This window comes from Triturus cristatus, chromosome 3_2, assembly GCF_964204655.1.
Source record: "Triturus cristatus chromosome 3_2, aTriCri1.1, whole genome shotgun sequence".
In the NCBI taxonomy this organism is placed as follows: domain Eukaryota; kingdom Metazoa; phylum Chordata; class Amphibia; order Caudata; family Salamandridae; genus Triturus; species Triturus cristatus.
In genome coordinates this window covers 1,048,327,934-1,048,347,633 of record NC_140584.1, presented here as the reverse complement: position 1 = coordinate 1,048,347,633, position 19,700 = coordinate 1,048,327,934, and the positions used below count along the sequence as shown (strand labels likewise).

At 42.1% G+C, this 19,700-nt stretch overlaps 1 protein-coding gene across 4 annotated transcripts in view; it reads left to right on the top strand.

The window, feature by feature from the left end:
* Positions 1–19,700, top strand: part of TSPOAP1 (TSPO associated protein 1) — a 3,327,443-nt gene that overhangs the window by 603,800 nt on the left and 2,703,943 nt on the right. For all 4 annotated transcript variants that reach the window (XM_085649739.1, XM_085649737.1, XM_085649736.1 and 1 more), the window contains exon 4: positions 18,029–18,205. In XM_085649739.1, coding sequence (XP_085505865.1) covers positions 18,029–18,205 — 177 coding nt within the window. The remainder of the gene's footprint in view (positions 1–18,028; positions 18,206–19,700) is intronic.

Here is a 19,700-nt window from a genome sequence, read left to right as displayed (position 1 = left end):
GAATTAATTAGGGAGGTGTATCTGAACAACTTAACGTAGAATATGGGCACTCAGTTCAAACACATCTTCAGGATATGTGGGCCTAATTCCTAGTTAGCTCAGAGTGCCCCATCTGAATATCTAACCTTACAAGGGTACCAGATGGTATCTGCGACCTGAAACATGACCACTCTTATTCTCCAAGGATATCGTGAAGGAGATTACCCTTTGTTATTGCTATTGCATGCCCAAGGTAGACTCAAGAAAGATGTGAATCTGTCTTTTCAAACATTTATTGAAACAATTGTATTCTTATATAGAAAGCATGTGCTGCAATTATTAGTAGGATGAAACAAAGCATTGTAACCAGCATAGTGAAAAAGAAACAATTGAACCATTATAAAATTACTATGTGACTAATATCATTATAATTATACTCCTATATAATGCATCCTACACTATCAAGAGCATAGTTGTAGTACCCTCTGTCAGATCCATCGGGACAGAGTTGATGCCCCATACCTTAGTGTGCCGGGATGCCGTTCAACAGACTAGTGCCCCTTGAAGGATGAAGGTCATAGTCAGCAGGGCTGAATCTCAGTCACAGTGCACAGTGTTCCAGGATAATCCCAGCAGAAGTGCTCCTGCGTCGAATGTAGCACCGAGGCAGTTTATATAATAAAAGCAGTGTTCAAATTGCTCTGTGTCAAAGGCGCAGAGCTGATGTGATGGTTTGTCTGGAGCCTTAGAGCTGTCTTCAATCAGACAACCAAATACAAGGGCAGTGCCTTCCATGTGCCTAGCCTTGGACTGAGTGTACAAGAGACATGATAATAATGCTTACTAAGAAATGCGCTGCATGTAAAATAGCTTCCCAGTACTTTATTGTGTTAAGTGTAAAATATGTAAAAAGTCACAATTATAAAAAGATATCAAGTTAAAATGTTTATCTAAAATGGAGACTTAGCGCAGGCCCTGTTGTACCTTACAACACTTTCCTTCTGGCTCCAGTGAATTCACTGGTGTATGTTGTGCCTATATTACCACAATTCCTGGCTCTAATCCTACCATTAGTCCCTACTCAATTCATTACCATTAATCACTCAAAAAACACAGCCAGTCCACTTTCAGAAGCTTTATTCACAGAAAAAAGCTGATGTCTACTGAACACAAGTATGGTAATACCAGTGATCATTAAGACATTCTTCCATTTAGGATGTACTAAACCACACTGACCAAAATTATTGCTTTCCACTGTGATTTGCCTCCTCCCAGTACAATGGCAAATGGTTGACATTCTTATTGATCGAGCGGTCACATGCTCTGTGTTTAGCTTTAGTCTTAGTCTTAGCTACTCGGTGGAATAATGTGCAGGTGGACACAACAACAACAATTTGCTGTGCCTTTAAGAGAGCCCTTTTCCGTCACTAATGAGGGTATAAAATGCTTCCTTCTCTGCTTTATGCATATTTTTCTTCTTGTTAGGAAGTGAGCTCTCTTCTGGGATTTGAAGTTTGTTCTGTATCAGAGCATCTTCACTGAATGTCATAAACATAGAATATTCCTATCTGCCTGCTGGAATCCCAGTACACTTAATCTTTGAAAAATAAAATATGCAATTATAGGAGATTAAAAAAACTGTCATTCCAAGTGTAAGCATAACTTCCATCTCTTAAATTAGGTATTTTAATTTCAGAAGACTTTTTTTCAGAATTAAAACCAAAGGCACAATTGCAGCATGAATAAGGGAGTTGCCAAATTTATTGATGGAAAGAAGTATATGGAAAATAGAATTCAGCGATAGGCTGAATATACAGAAATCGGAACCCTCAACTTTCGTATCCTAGCATGGCTTTGCCTCTGAGACAGTTGTTTTTGAAGCTCAGGTCTTTTTTCAGTCTCAAGTTGGGAGGATCTAGGGGCATTCATGGTTTTCTCACTCAATTTTCTGAGAGTCTTATCTTCATAATTCATAAAGTTTTACTTTGCTTTGTTCAACATCTTAAATGTCTTTGAAGTTTTATCCACCTTATTTTTTCCATATTTTAAGATAATCGTGTTATGCCTTCACTGTTTGTGCAGTGCCTCTCCTTTGGGTGGAAGAAGACACACTCTGGCCCACATAATTTTTCTGTCTGCTGCTTATCTTCACATGCTGTAGATTAATATAAATTTTGCCAAAAGATTTGAAAAAGAGCACTGTGGGACAGTGACAAGATTTATGTCGGAATGGGGAGTGGGGCAGCAGAGACAAATTAGATCATCTCCAAGCAGAAGAGTAGAAAAACATCAGAGGACAGCCAGGAAAAGAATAAGAAGCAGTATCACCATCACTCCCACTCTAGATATTCTCCTCACTTTCAATGCTCCTGTTCACTAGTATGTTTAGACGTTTAGGCAAGGTATCATCCTGATATGCTTGTCATCGATGACCACCTCTACCACAGATTTAATGCCAAAACAGAGACTATCTCACATTGAAGGATAATGAAACACTCTGTCAAAGTTTCTAGCATGAAAGCCCTCGCTGCTGAGGTATTAGATGGAGACCCATCATCGTAACATTCTATTTTGAGATCAACGTTGAGTCACTCACTCGATATCAACTTTGGTACTGATGTTAAGTCTATAAGGTCTGACTCTATCTTGAGTAAACCCTGACACCATCTTAGGTAATGGGAGTGGCCATGTTTCCACTTTTGTGCAGAATCCTTGTCATGACTGCTGCTGTTGCAGATGTCATCTACGCTTATCTTTCTAAGAACTGAGAATGAGTCATGTCATTCAGGTAATGTCATAGAAATAACACCTAATGCAACATAAGTCTGGGACGAGTGTCTACTTTATCACTATTTCAAAGTCAAATAAAAACAAACACAGACATATAGTAAAAATAGTCTCTGAATTGATGTACTTTCACTTTATATGTTCGTAGGGAAATGTCTGGGACATACACCTTCATGCACCTAATCTATTTCAGACATTCCTAAACTTATGTCAGAAAATGTGTTCTCTGATACGATTTAGTATATAAGGGAGGCACTTAACCACTTGTGAGAAGAGGTCTTTATCCAGTATTGGGGTATCTTTCATAGATTCGCATGCCTGAATCATTCCCCGTCATCGAGATGGGAGTCCCACGGTAAAATACACAAGCAGTGCCATAAATAATAAATAGGACATCTAATAGTAGCCTATCTATGTCCTTTTAAAAAAAGGACCAAATGTTGGCTTCAGCCAATCTGCTGCTAGTACCCTCTAGAACACTCCCAGCAGAGGCAAGTTCTCTTCAGATTTTCACCACACGTCGTGTGGAAGGGAATCTCCCTGAGTGCTACTCAGTTTTCTTCTATTCATCTAAATTTGACATCATGTCAGATAAGAAAGGCCTTTTCCACCCATTGCCAAACCTGTGGGAAGAAAAGGGTCCATGTGGATGATCCACATAAAGAATGTATTTATTGCCTATATTCCAGGCATGAGGTGAAAGACTGTAAGATCTGTCGCACCTTCTCTAACAAAAGCCGCAAGGACAGAGGGAAGATTACTATTGTGGCTTCAAACCACAAAACAACAATCTTGTTCTTCTGATGAGGAAGAGGAGTTGGCTTCAACATCCCACAAGAGGGCTACATCCCAGGACAGAACCTTAGGTGAGGGAAGAAAACATTTTAAATCTTCCCAAGAAAAGCCTGTAAGCAAGGAAAGGATGACCAACATTCCTCTGAACCAATGCTGTCTGTGCCCTCTATGCCTGTCAAGAAAGAAAAAGATCATCAGAGATCTTCCTCTACTGATACTGTGAGTCCATTTGAGCTCCATCTAAAATGCCAAGATGATGTTGAAGAGGAGAATGATTATCAGGAGGCACGTTATTACCAGGAACAGTATATGGCTCCACATCATAGCTACCAATTTAACCTCTGACAGGAACCGCGCCACAGAGAAATGGCTCGTCTACTGCCATCATTAATACAAGATCTACAAGCCATGTTAGAGGATTACAGACAAAGATTCCCTCCTCAACAACATCCACCAGAAGACCAGGTTCCTCATGTGGAAGAACCCACAGGCGCACCAGTCTCTCAAATACCTAGCACACCTATGAAGGCAATGGGCTCGGGGCAGCTGACCCTGAAAAACAGAACACTTCCTCTTCGGAAGAAGAGGTAGAGGAAGGTGAATTACCAGACCCGGCATCTGTTCCTGATCCGTGGGACGATTATGAGATTCCAACACCATCTCTTCCTCCGCACTTGCCTTTAGACTCCTCCCCCCCCATCCCCCCACCCCTCCCAGAGGATATCGGGGGATTTCACAATTTAATGCAAAGGGCAGTCAACAGGTTCCCCTTACCCATTACTGTAAAACAAACAGAATGTTTTCTATATGATTTTAAAGAGGAGACAAAGAAGGTTGTACGCTCAATTCTCCAGTATTGGGGTGCCTTTCATAGATTCACATGCTTGAATATTCCCCGTCATCGTTATGGATAGACAACTTGTCACATATATAACATATTACTGTCATTATGTTTTAGTCCAAAATCCAGCCAATCAGGCATCCGCACCCTCTAGAACCTTCTCCCCAGAGGCTCAGGCCCTCAGATTTTCTACCACATGTCGTGTGAAGGGAATCTCCCTGAGCTTGGTCAGTTTTTCTTATCATATCTTCTCAGAAGATTACCTTTATGATGTCTACTTCCAAGAAATCCCTCTTCAGACCTTGTGGAAGGTGTGGTATGAGGCTTCATTCTGAAGACCCTCACAAGAAATGTATTTATTGCTTATATCCTGAACATCAGGCAAAAGATTGTAAAATTTGTAGGACCTTCTCTCAGAAGACTTTAAAGGACAGAGAAGGGCGTCTCGTTCTGTGGCTACAGAAGTTGAAGACTTCAGAGAATCCTCTCTCAGATGTGGAGAGTGTGTCTTCAATCAAAACTGCTCCCTCCTTGAAGAGAACAAGTGACTCTCAGAAGGTTTCTCCAAGACCTAAAGTGGTGAAGAAACATCATGTTGATAAGCCCACTACCCAACCTTCAACTTCAAAAGGGGTGATTTCCCTCCCCCAGGAGCCTTTCTGAATCCTTTACGCCCCCGAGATCCGATTCTCAGGCGTCAGACTCCATCTACGCAGTTTTTACCTCAGAAACTGCCTCTCTCGTCGACGAGCTCATCAACGCTTCCTCCGTCGACGAGAGCTGCCGTCTTCGACTTCTGTGTCTATGAAGCCGGCTATGATCCTGTCGTCGGCATCTTCACCGTCGACGTTGGTATCTGTTGAGACCCATTTCGTCTACAGTGCCTTTGACTTCGTCGACGACGACAAGCAAACATAGAAAAAGGCATACGTCGTCGACGGTGGCTTCCTCGTCGATGGTGGCTTCCTCGTTGACGGTGTCTCAACGTCGACTTTTATCATCAGCAATACCGGCTACAACTCCATCCATAGATCTGGTACCACTAAAGACTTCAAGCTCTTTGCTTCAATGACGACATTCCTCTTTGGATACCCTAATGCCAATTCAAGCTCCTTCTCAGCCTCCAGAGGTGCTATTTATGTCTGATGATGAGGAATCCGAGGATGACAGATTTCGGGCTGCTCACAGTCCCTCTAAACTTCTAATAAAGTGTCAGGAATCTGATGATGATGACTTACAAGAGGAAGATTTCTCTACTTGTGACACACAACCGGCGCAGGAACTTCCTATGGCACAAATGCCTTTAAGTCTTATTTCCAACCTCCAGTATATGTTGGATGATTACTACCGCCGTTTTCCACGTTCTGTGCAGACTTCTCCAACGCCGCAGGTGCCTCCACAACCTCTTCCAAATAAGGAATCAGTGGCAACACCTACGTCGGCGAACAGAGTTCAACATCTTGAAGTTCCTCTAATCATAGAGGAAGACATTGTCGACGAACAGGATGATGACGGTGACAAAGAAGAAGGTGAGCTGGATGACGGATCCCTTCTTTCTGAATAGGACAACTATCAAATCCAAACACCATCTCCCGCTGATCCAGCTTCTTTGGATTCTCCACCGGTCTACATCGGGGGTTTTCATTTGCTCATGGAAAGAGCAGCTAAAAGATTCCACCTTCCTATGACCACCAGAAAGGGAGATTGTTTCCTGTATGATTTTAAGGATCAACCTCAAAAACAAGTCTGTTGTATTCCAATTATCGATTTTATCTGGCAAGAAGGCCTCAAGCTAATGCAACATCCTAATTCCATTCCAGCTATCCTTCCTAGGCTAGATAAAAAATACAAAACCACTCCAAATTCTCCTGCTTGTCTAATTTCGCAAACAAAGCCTGATTCCATCATTACTCAGGTAGCTCAGGGTCGATCCAGAAACCCATTGTCTCCATTGTCTGCACCGCCAGATCGAGAGGGTAGACGCCTGGATGGTATTGGAAATAAATTTTCCACTATGGCTGCAACTACAGTTCGTGCTGCAAATTCTTTAGCTATCTTGGGCCGTTACGACCGCCAAATGTGGTCAGACATATCATCTCTTATAGACCTTATCCCTGAAGTGTCTAGGCATTAAAAACAAGGCATTAAAAACAAGCATTGGCATTGCCAATAGGTCTCGCTTTTGGGACCTTATAAGTGTTTATCCAGAGCTATTGGCTTTGCCAATGTCTTTAAGTTATGTTTAAGTCTTTAAGTTATGTTGTAGAGCAGCATAGGTGCTGTATAGCATGTTGAAAAGTTATAATAAAAAAGTGTTATAAGCATTTTTGTTACCTTATAGATAACCATTAAGACATTGTCTAGGTGAGACCTAAAAAACTGCATTTTTTTCAACGCCCGCAAATAGATCAAAATTTACTACAAAATGCAGCAACATGGGCTGCTGCACAGTGGAAGGCCCTTCCCAAAATTGACTTGTCACCTTTCAGTAGTTTATTGCTGTGTTTAAATGTTAAAGAGTTACTAATAGGGTGAAACCTTTGATATAACAGTATTACCACATGTGAAAATAACAATGTAGTAATACTGTTACAAAATATGCTGCATAATTTGCCTTTTCTTTTGTTAACTCTGCCACATAATTTGGTCCTCTCCTGCCAGATAATTCAAGTGGACCTGGATATAACCAAAAGCCACTTCAATTATGAGACTATGCTACTGCAGTGTTTTCTATATAATAATGGGTTAACCGCTCTTGCCACATTGCACCTGCTTTGTCATTTACAGTACTCAGCAAAACACATTTAATTTCTATTTGAAAGGGATGAAAAGTAACCACAAAAAAGTGTGACAGGCGTGTGCCAAGCTTTGACAGATGCTTGGCAAAGGTTCATTAATCATCCCTCAATTGCTGTACTTGTGAGTTCAGTTCTACTAATTGAGCAAAACTTTTGACAACATTAATATGGGTTGAAATTACAAAATAGTGCCATATCACATATTATGCGTTTTCTAGCCACATAGTTTGTCAAAGCTGCCATATATTTGGTCCTCCACTGCCACATAATTCCATTGACACTGGCAAAGAAAATAAATGTGTTGTACCAAGAAGCCAGCTTGGTCAGCGATAGGCGTGGAGCCCATGGTGAACAGTAATACTGTCATGGTGCAGTACCGACATTGTATTATGCTGTGAACTTTTGAGTAAGGTTATAGATTGACAGATGCTGATTGCTTGAATGAGGACTTTCGGGTGGATGCGTATGCTGGTTACAAACTGAGTGAATGATGCTGGTTTCTTGAATGGGGATTGCAAGATCGATGCTTGTTACGGATTGCGTGATGGACGCTTGTTGAGTATTGGTTACTTGACTAATGATTACCTGATGGATGCTGGTTACGGATTGCCTGATGGCTGCTGGTTACCTAAATAATGACCGCATGATGGACTCTTATTGTCTGAATGGGGATTGTGTGAAAGATGATAGTTGCCCAAATTGCAGCTGTGATGGTTATCGATTGTAGAATTCGGGGTGTCATGATGGATGCTAGTTGTCTAAATCGGGATATCATGACGGATACTGGTTGCCCAAATGGGGATTGTATGATGGTCGATGGTTACCTGATTGAGGGATTGCATGACAGATGCTAATGCCTAACTGGGGATTGCTTGTGATGTTCAAAGCACCAGCCCTGGAGATTGAAAAGTTGCATCCATAGTGTGAGTGATTTGAAAACCATGTAGACCAGACGAGCCCAAGTATATTTAAAGTAGGTAAAACACAGTGCCTTGATATGGCTTTCGACGAAGAATCGCTTTTTGGAAAGCACAGTGATGGAGCTCTATTGGCAATCAAAAATGATACGCACTCCACAAAATCTTTGGGAGCTCTGCAATATAGAAGAGGTGCTAGAGGGCGAGGCTTTGCCACTTACAAAGGAGGATATCAGAGAGCTCAGCAGTATCAACCATACCAATCTCAGTATCGCCAATCTTACAACCCTCCATCGTATCGCCAATCATTGACGGCTGGTTTCTCTCGCCAGGGAGGCCACAAGCAAGCCCCCCAACAGGGCCGTGACTCAGGCAGAAAACAGTGAGTACGTCAGGGTACCAGCCCAATTTCCCTCCCTGTCCATGGGTGCGAAGATTTCTGCTTATGTACAGCGGTGGCACAAGATAACATTAGACCGCTGGGTGTTGGACCTAGTCACCAAGGGTCACACTCTAGAATTTATTCAACGGCCACCTATCACTCCACCCTGGGGTCCCCCTCGTCTTCACTTATTACGAAAGGAAGTCTTGACCATGCTCCTCAAGGAAGCAATAGAAGAAGTACCATTCACTCAGAAGGGTAGAGGTTTCTATTCTTGTTTCTTCCTAATAAGAAAGAAGTAAGGAGAATGGAGACCGATTCTGGCCCTGAGGAAACTCAACAAGTTTCTCAAGAAACAGACGTTCAGGATGGTAACACTCGCCGATATTCTGGGATGCTTAAACAAAGGAGATTTCATGACTTCGCTCGACATGGAAGACGCATATTTCCATATCCCAATCCACCCAAAGCACCGGAAATATCTATGGTTCACAGAGGCTGGTACCCACTATCAATTCAATGTGCTCCCATTTGGCCTAAAATCAGCACCACAGAGTTTCACCAAGTGCCTGGCGCCAGTAGCAGCGGCCCTGTGGTCTCAGGAGTTTCAAGTCTTTCCATACCTTGACGATTGGCTGCTCAAAGCAGCAACAGCGCTGGAAGACAATCAAACGAGAGCTTGCCTCCGTCTATTCAATACATTGGAACTCACCCTAACCATTGAAAAATCAATTTTACGTCCAACTCAAGTAATCTCTTTTCTGGGAGCATCCTTGGACACAGTTCAATGCAAGGCGTTCTTGTCTCAAGAGAGACAGATGCGTCTACAAAGGCTGGCAAAGACCATTTCAAGAAAAGGGTCGGTTTCTGCACGAATGTTCAAATCGCTCCTGGGGATGTGCTCTTCAGCAATAAACCTGGTACCTCTAGCCAAACTAAAGATGAGATCTCTTCAGGAAGAGCTGCAGAGACAGTGGCAACAAGCTTTGGGATCCTTCGAAGATGTAATTCGAACCACAACACGGATGGTGGAAACACTGCAATGGTGGTCTCAAGCGACAAATCTCGTTCAAGGCCTAACCTTTCTTCAAAATACCCCACACTTCATACTAACAACAGATGCTCCATGGAGGGATGGGGAGGTCATCTGCAGGACTTGCAAATCCAGGGCAAATGGTCTTCAGTACAGAAAAGGCAGCACATCAACAGTTTAGAGCTCAAAACCATATTCCCATCTCTCCAAGCTTTCCTGCCAAGAATAGCAGGTTCCTCAGTGTTGGTCCGTACAGACAATACGACCAGCATGTACTATATAAACAAGCTAGGAGGAACAAAATCCGTTACGATATCTCAAGAAGCGCAGGAATAATAGGAATGGACAACGTACCATGGAATCTCGTTGGAGGCCGAACATGTCAGGGGTCTGCACAATACCCTAGCATACACGTTAAGCAGGTCTCAGTCCAGTTGCCACAAGTGGGAATTAGAACAATCCCAGTTGGACAAGGTCTTCCAAAATTGGGGGAAACTAGCTTTGGATCTCTTTCCAGCGAAGGAGAACGCCAAATGCCAGTATTATGCCAGCAGATTCCTACTACCAGGGTCAAGGGGGAATGCCCTTGTAATGCGATGGTCAGGGATATATGCCTATGCATTATCGCCCATCCCGTTAATTCCCATGGTGCTAATCAAAATGAAATCGGAAGATTGCCACCTAATCCTGATAGCACCACGTTGGCCCAAGCAATATTGGCTCCTGTTGTCGCAAGCGAGTCCCATTCCTCTAGAACTGTCATCAACTATGTTATCGAGGAACAAGGGCCAAGTGATTCATCTGTATCCACACTCTCTTCACTTGCACGCATGGCTCCTGAATTCCTTGAATTTAGAGATCTAAATATTCTGCAAGACTGTAGAGAAATGATTGCTAAATCCTGTGCTGAAAGCACTATCAAAACATATCGTTTGAAATGGAAAAGATTCTGTTGCTGGTGTGGAAAAAATAACGTTCATCCACTACAAGCCCTTGCTGAGCAGATTTTGCCGTACCTCCTCTCTCTGGCTAAATCAGGTCTCACTTTCTCTTCAGTACACCTGGCTGCAATTTCCCGGTACAGGAAAACTCCTCAAAAGCCTTCTCTCTCTACATCTAACCTCATAAAGCCATTCATGAGATTCCTTATCTCTGCTTTTCCTCCAGTGCGTGCGCCTCCTCCGGAGTGGAAACTCAATCAGTTCCTGGTGCAGTGGATGAGACAGCCGTTTGAACCGATTCATAAAGCGGAGCTTAAATTCCTCGCATGGAAAGTATCCCTCTTGCTAGCTTTTACTTCTGCAAGCAGAGTGAGTGAGATACAAGACTTTACAGTCATGGAACCTTTTCTGCATGTCACTGAAAATTGTCACCCTACGCACAAACCCAACGTTCATCCCAAAAGTACCAATGCAATTTCACCTCAACGAGCCGGTGATATTACAATCTTTCTTTCCAAACCCATCTAGTCCAGCAGAACGGGCCTTGCACACGTTGGATATCAAAAGATGCTTGAAATTTTATCTTCACAAGACAAAGGAGATAAGGAAAACAGATCGGCTCCTGGTAGCTTAAGGACAAGGAAAACAAGGATCGGCAGTAACGAAGGCCAAGATCGCCAGATGGATCGCATCTGTGATACAATTTTGCCACGAAAAGGCTAAAAAACCTCTGACAGTTAGGACTAAGGCTCACTCCACAAGAACAGTCTCTGCAACTGCAGCCTTGTTTGCAGGAGTGACATTAGACAAGATATGCCTTGCTGCGACATGCAAGAATGTCCAGACGTTTACGAAACACTACTGTCTGCAATCTGCACAACGAGAGGATGCAGCGGTTGGCCAAGCTGTACTGCGTCATCTCTTTAACTAAGGTCAGCCTGTTAGCTTTTATTTTACATGAGAGGAATTCTTTCCTTCTTTCTTTATTTTAATCAAGATAAATGATCATGTAACTGTATTTGACAATTTGTACTATAATATGGGTTGTGATGTATATTTGGATAGTTACTTCAACATTGCTGGTTTTAATATTTTAATATACTGTAACGTTTAGCACATGCATTGTGTAAAGGATAGTGGATAATTATTGGAAATTGAAAGTTACATGTCTCCCACCTTACGCTAACGACAGTTCAGTTCTACAACTTCTTCCTATTCTGATTCAGGCATGTGAATCTATGAAAGATACCCCAATACTGGATAAAAAAACAAGTTACTTACCTGTAACTACGGTTATCCAGTATTGGTATCTTTCATAGATTCACGTCCAACCCACTTTCCTCCCCATGGAGTCAGTTCTCATTGATTTGGGATCCTTGCTTCCCACTTGTGCTGAGAAAATCTGAAGAGAACTTGCCTCTTCTGGGAATGTTCTAGAGGGTGCTAGCAGCTGATTGGCTGAAGCCAACATTTGGTCTTTAAAAAAAAGACATAGGCTACTATTAGACGGCCTGCGGCCATTTTAGCCTATGTATTATTAATGGCACTGCTTGTGTATTTTACCGTGGGACTCCCATCTCGACGACGGGGAATGATTCAGACATGTGAATATATGAACGATAACAATACTGGATAACCGTAGTTACAGGTAAGTAACTTGTTTTCTTCTCCCAGATTATCGAAGGAGATTCTGCCAGAGACGGTCTCTTCTACTGCCAGTGCACTTCGATGATGCTACATCTCGCCTGATGCTGAAAAAGCAAAGTCCCAGAGGATGGCCGTTATTAAAGAGCGTTTGCCCATTGCTGGTAACATTGCTTTCACGCCTCTGCAGATACCCGTTCTTGCTGTCAACAAGGTATACAGTGGATTGCTATTCCGTAACAAACTCTAGACTGCGAGTTGCTCTGCTCTCCTACAAATCACCTAGAAGTAGGTTTTAGGGTATGAAGTTTTAGATTACATTTTATTCATGTTATAAATGTTCATTTTCTTTTCTTTTTTCAGAATGTGCCTTCTTGCTGTTTCATGATATCCTGTGTAGTTAGTTTAGTTGAAAGTGTGTATTCTTTTTAGTACAATGTCTGTGTGTGTGAATTTGTGAATAGCAAAATAGGTTTGTTTCTGTTACCACATTGATCCTTATGCCATAACAGGGATTGTTAGTAATTCAGAAGTAATACATCTACTCCAGTTATGCATTGTGTGGGGTTCTGTGGGCCTACAATAACATGTCTTTCACATTCAGCGCTGGTGCATTGAACCAAGTTTACCTTTTTCATCCATGGGTGGGAAGGCAAAACGTTGTAGAGCTGTGCTAAAGTCTTAGTTTACGCAACTGTACATTTGACATCAACAGCTACTTCTTGTTCTCCTTCTGGTCGATGACCTGTCTTCTGACATCTCTCTTGATATTCCTGTTACAATTCAGTCCTTCATTGATAAACATTTAATCTAAAGATGAGTCCAGGTACTTCTGCAGCCTCTGCGTCTTCCTCCAAAACCACTCATTGTTCAAATGCACTTTTCCACGTTGCCTGTCAAGATGATGTCTATTCCCCTGCTGTTCCAGTCCTTTCTTCTGGGAGTTATGATCATCCTCCAGTGCACATTCAAGATACTCAACCTCCGCTTGCAGAGCATCCTCGGAGGCACAAGAGAAAAACATCTCCTTTTACCTGTCGGTTTGGGCATCATTCAGCTATTGGTTCATATCTTCTTGGTTTACTCCATGAATGCCATTGCTTATAGATGGCAGTGTAACCTTTAATAATTTGGTTAGAGGAGCATCAAAGTTAAGCAGCGAGGTGGAAGTCCCACAGACTTCAGTATTCGAGAGTTTTATAGAGAGCTGACTAGACCCGGTGTATCAGAGCTCTTTACAAGACATAGCATTAAAAGAAGGATTCACCATTGATTTAATATCACAAGAGGGAAAAAAAGAACAATGCAACATAATATACGTATCTCCAAGAGTCACAAATAATCCAGGATTGTCCCTCCCTAGCATAGACACTGAATTGGGTCAGATGACCGTATTGGATAGTCTTGTACTCAAGGGGGCAGGTTGAGGTATTTGTTCAGTAGTATAGTTTTGAGATTCCGTTTTTTAGCAGGTATGGGAGGGTTTACAGTAAACGTCTTTAGGAAGTGAGTTCCAAATCAATGGCGCGTTACCTGAAAAAGAGCATTTCTGGAATGATTTGTTTTTCAATTTTGGAGGAATGAGAAGAATTGAGTCAAGGCTTCTTAGAGCCCGAGTTTTGCCCACTCTCAATAGTTTGTTTTATAAATATTTAGAGTTTGCAGTGTGGGTGATGCAGGCTGTCTTGAAGTTGCATCTTCCTTCTATTGGGAGTCGGTCGGAGGTGGTCAAATCTTTTGGTACCTGTGAGGAGTCTAGCGGCTGTATAAAGAGCTGTTACTACCATCTTTAGATCTTCCAATGAGATAAACTGTTTTATTTTCTTGATATGCTTTAGGGTGTAGAGCCCCCATTTGGTTGAACTGTTGTGTTTTTTCATTGACATGTTTTTGTCTAGGGTGATTCCTAGGGACTTCACAGAGTTGGAGAGTGTGAAAGAATAGTTCAGAGCACCCATGCTCTTGATCCATTCATAGATTGGTGATGCCTTGTCTTTTGGGAAAAAGAGTAAAGAATTTGTTTTATAGGGGTTTAGTTATGGATGATTGGTGTTTAGCCAGTTTTATATCTTGTTTAGTGTGGTATTCAAATGGTGGATGTCGCTGTGGGATGATATTTTGTAGTAAGGTTGAGTCTTGTTGTCATAAAGGTGATTTTTCGCCCCTGCTTTTTTCAGGATAATGATAAGGAGTTTCATGAAGAGGTTGAATAAGGCTGGGGCGAGAATGGAGCATAGCTGAACTCTCTGTGGAACTGGTGTAGGTTGAAACAGACAACTGCTGATTTTTATTAGTTGAATCAGTCATCATGGGGGCACTACAGCCGTGCTCTGCTTTAGGCCTTTATTGCTGTTAGTAACTGGTTTTAGAGAAACATTTATTGTTCTTGCTACTATGCAGGCAACAGTGAGGCACCTAAAGTAAAATAAAAGTAAAGGACTCCAGAACAAGATCCAATGTTCCTTTGTCAAGAACCCAACCTAGAAGCTGTTAGAACGATATACGCATCTACACGCTAGACATTTGTTCGTTATGTCTGAGAGAGTAACCACATAGATCAAGCTGGAAGGAAGGTCTGTCATGCTGCAGCAACAACTTTCAAACTGCCTATCAACATAACTCAATTAGTGAGATATGATAGCATGCAGTGAGGCAGTCCGAGTGTTTCAGAAGCCCTCCCAAAGGAGTACAGGGGGGATTTCATGGGAGTTGTGCCTGAAGACCTGTTAGTTTCCAGCCAAGTTTTATTAGTGTTTCCATTCCTTCCGCAGATTTGGCAATCCATCTGTTCTGTCATAGTATCTCATAAAAGTCTCCAAGTGGTAGCACTTAACATTCTTAAAACTAAATGCTTATCTGACAATCATAAATATCTGCCATTCTCGAGGTCCGACGAGATGCAGTGGATGAGGAATCAGTGGGTTTTGAAGAAAGGAAAAGGTTAATCTCACAATTTAGATGCTAGAGCTGCCGTTACCTTTCAAGGCAGAGGGCTGAATCTTAGAGTGGTCTTATGAACTCCAATATGAATGCCATCAACAACGTTCACCATACCAGAGAAGCAGTTCCTTAGGTAGAAGAAAACAAGAGCAGTATCCTTCCTCCTTGAATAAGACTGCATTCCTCAAGACAGTGACTGCCTCACTTACTCTCCTGTATGTGGGGAGTGTCTCAAGCAAACTGTGGCAGGGATTACACTGAGTGGGTTATCCAGAGAATTCAAAACGGACATACGCTTTAGTTCAAGAGACCCGTTTCCCCCTGTCTTTTCCTCTGTAGTCTGCACCACAATTTCAGGTGCATTTGCTACGACAAGAAGCAGCGACCCTGCTACTAATACATACAAAGGACCCTTTTCCTCCTTCTCACAGAGAGACATTGCAAACATGTTCAAGATATTTTTGTTCACATAAAAGGCCCCATACAGGAGTTCCGACTGATCTAAGACCTCAAATCGATTAAGACACAAAAATATCCTAGTTTTTCATAGCATAGAAAGGGCGATTAGATGTGTGAAGTGGACTGCAGTTGTCAGGCTACATACTTTACGTGGTGAGAAAGCATAGAAAATTTTTAAGGTTTGCAGTGGGAAATTTGCGCTACCCAAGCAAATTCTGCCCCTTCAGTTTGAAATCAGCGCCTCAGGCCTTTTCCAAGTGCACAGCAATAGTGTCAGCTTATTTGCATACAAAAAAGTATTATCCATCCTCACTGTCTGGACCTTCAGGTCAACTTCCATAAATCCACATCCTCACCTGTACAGGGTTTTCAATATCTAGGAGCCACTTGCAAACGAACTGAGAAATGTACAATATGTTGAAGAGTGCCTATCATTTTTAGAATTGTTTGCCCTTGGGTACAATGGCCTCCTTCATGTTCATTGGCCTAAAAGCAAAACTTAATTTGAAACCTCCGCAGCAATGCTTGGAAGATCAGTGTTTTCAGTGAGATGATACCTGGGATGGCGAATTACTCCTATCTCTATACGCAACACTGTCTTTACAGTGGTGCTATAAGAGATTAAATATTAAAAAGTGATTATCCTTTCAACACGATTTTCCTTCACAGACCATTATGACTATGCCTTCTTGATGGGGTGGGGAGACCATCTACAGACCTTTACAGTGTAAGGCCTGTGCTCAGTTAAGGAACCCCTGACTCATTACTGTCCTTGGTTGAGGACAGTTCTTCTGGCTCTCAAAGCTATCTTATCTGAAAGCAAATAAACTCGTATTCCATATTGTAACAAAACCACAATGCACTATTTTAACAAGCAAGATGGCACCCAATGCAGGAATCTTTCTTTAGAAACCTAAGGAATCTGCACTTGTTTCTTGGAAGATCCTGGCCATGAAAGCAGTTCACCTGATGGACCTTAAAAACTCCTAAGTAGATTTTCTTAGTAGCTTCTTCGTAGAAAAACATGAGCGTGGTTCTCAACAGCGACCTACAAAAACACATCTTCACTGATTGAAGTTTTCCTGAAATAGACCTGTTTGCAACGTCACAAAATACAAAATGCCCAGACTTTGCCTTAAGATTATGGCAGTTGTGTTTGATGGCCAATAACCTTTTTGGTAAACTAGCCAGAGAAATGTCTCTCTGCTTTTCGGCAAAAAGGACATTATCCTTCCATACCTGTGGAGAGGTGTGGTGCAGCGGCCGGGGAAGCTGACTTCGGAGCACAGGGTTCACGATTCGATCCCCGGCTCAGGCGGCAGCTCAGCTCAGCACCATGTAACTCTGGGCAATAGCTCCCTTTATTTCCACGACGGCCCCCAGCACCTTGAGACCCGTAAGGGTGAGTAGCTCATGCTTTACAAAAACTGACTTACATTTACTTACATATATACCTGCTTTATCTTGTAAGTCAAACCTACAATTTGCCTCCATAAAAGTACATTTAACAGCATGCAGGTTACATGAAAGACCATTCTTAAAGATCTTTCTTCACAGGGCTAAGGAAAATGTACCTCCTACCAGCTTCCTGGTAGCCCTCCTACCAACTTTTGCTCTTCCTGAAGGTAATGAGTAAATTTCAGATTAACAAGATGTAACTGTTTCATCTTTCAGTTCCCACACTCTTCATTGGCTGAGGATGTGCTGCATGCCTGTAGATTTTATTGTGGAAAACTTAGGGGTTTACATTTTTGTTACCAGCTTTGTGTGACCTAATGTGGAACAGAAGTTGACCAACTAGCACTAAAGTCCACTGTCTGCCTGAATCATCTCTTGCACTGCCAGCTGCTATGCCGTACAGTGATGTCCTTTTTAAAGAAGGTCTAGACACCTTCCTTCAGTCAAGTTATAAGTGTTGTATATCCCCTGGCATATTCTCATCAGAGAAGCCAAAGGGCAACTTTGTGGGCCATCAAATATTCTGAACGAGCTACACTTTTAAGGATTCTTCAAAAGACTAGTTTTGAAAAACAACTAAAAGAGCTGTCTGACTCTACTTAGTCTTTCTACATTCTAATTACTTGCTGTGGAATCCATGCATAGGATAGAAATAGCAGAGACCAAGGCCATAGTTGTTGAATTAACCTTCATGGTGGCCCGGTTACTTCTAGCCAGTAATGTCAATCATATTCCAAACACCTGCCCACCTGTCCCTCCGTTAATGGACATAAAAAATAGGCATCTTTCTTGAGGTGCAACCCTCTTTATGGAAAGGGATTATGACAATTTGTATGTCGTCTCGCATGCATGAGAAGGATGAGAAGGAAGCTCTCAATTTGACTACTTTGAGAAGCAGATTCTGATCTTACTGCTTGGTGTACATGGTACTCATAGCATAGGTGAGCACTTGAGGGCTGGATTAGCAGAATCAAAAGTAAATATAACTTAATCGTGAGATCTTTGGAATATTTTTATTTACAGCTCTTTAACATTTTACCTTTTCCATTTGTAGTTGAAAACACCTGTGCATCTGAAAGGCTCCAGCATTGATGTGTGCAAGAAAGCATTTGCACGGCAAAGGGCAAAGGATCTGGCAGAACAAGCATGTGCACTTCTGTCCAAAGACAAGCAAATTGAGGCTTTACAACAAGAGTGTCGGGAACTGAAGGCAAAATTGGCAATGGGGACGGTAAGGAGCAGTTGAATTTATTTATTATGTTTTATATACTGCATAACATGTCACTTGTTGGTTACTTTAAGGTCTCTTGAACATTAAGTTAACAGATGGGATAGCTCAAATGTTTTCAGTTCACTTATGTGAGAATATTTTTAGTTTTGCCTGTGTGCGACATTTGAATGTATTCGGTGTGATCATTTGAATTCTACTCTGTTTTGACCTGAAGAAAACTTTTTCCAGTTTAATATTTTTGTTAGATTCACTATTGGAGCCATAGGGAAGACAGCTGCTACTGGGCCCCAACTGTGGCACTAGGGGCCATTTGCCACTAGTGTCCTGAGGTCTGCCCTCCTACAAACTGAATCAAATACACTTTCCACATTTGACTCAGGATTACGAGGGCGAGCAGTCAGATGCTTCTCAAGGAGATGTTGGGAGGTGGGGGGGGTAGGGGGGTTGGCAAGAGCCTAGAACTTAACAGTCAATCAAAAAACAAAATAACTTATTGTTCAGCCCTGTGCCTACCTTTTGGTAAAATAAATAACTTTCATAACACAGCATATATTAATAATACACAGCCAAATTAGGTGTCTCAGATATAGGGATGCCATCTAATTGCAATATTCATTGAGCCTGTACATCTTTTGGTACCCTGACAATGCTAACAGAGATTTCCTCTGCAGTCCAATGTGGTTTAGCACAAAGCAATGATTGGCATGGTGAATTTCAGGCAAAATACTCCTAACCTTAGATTAGCTCAAAAGTTCAGTTTTATTTCATCATTTCAATTTTAACCGGTAACAGACTTGCTTTTGGCCCTGTGGTTACCTGTGTTCTGTAAATGCAGTTGAGCGGTGCTGGAAGGACGTGTGCAACAATTCACCTTCTGCGGCTGTGTGGCTTATACTGCAGGGGTTGTGGCTGCGGCCTCACTTGAAACTTGATGTCTGGACACGCTTAGTGGAGCTGTTCATATGGTGGCACTAGTCTTCGTCATTATCACCTTTCTAAACCATGTGTAGACAATGCACTTAGATTGCAGGTGAGGCCTCTGGTCCATTGTTAGCAGGTGGGTGTCTTCAGCAGTTGCGGCCTCTGGGCTTCCTTGGGGCTTCTGCTTTGCGGGCAAAGAAGAATCTCCAACTTCAGTACCAGCAGATCTAGTTTCTCACGGACTCTCGTCTGGATGACAATGTCACATGGCTTTACAATTTTAGTCTAGGAACAGTTTGTGGTGAGAAGCACGAAGGGAAACCGGAGGCCCCCTTGCAAAGTTCTGCTGTTATGTGAACCTCAGAGTCATGTGGGGATATTCTGTGCGCATGTATATGCAGCAAGTGCGTGTCACATGTATGATAGTCGAACTCTTTGTGCTAATACTGGGTCCAGTGAGGTCCATATTTTATGACCCTGATTTAGCAGAGCACAAGGTGGAAGGTGTATATAGCTTTTTTTTTATTATTATTTATTACAAAAAAAAAAAAATGTTGATAGAACAACAAAATAC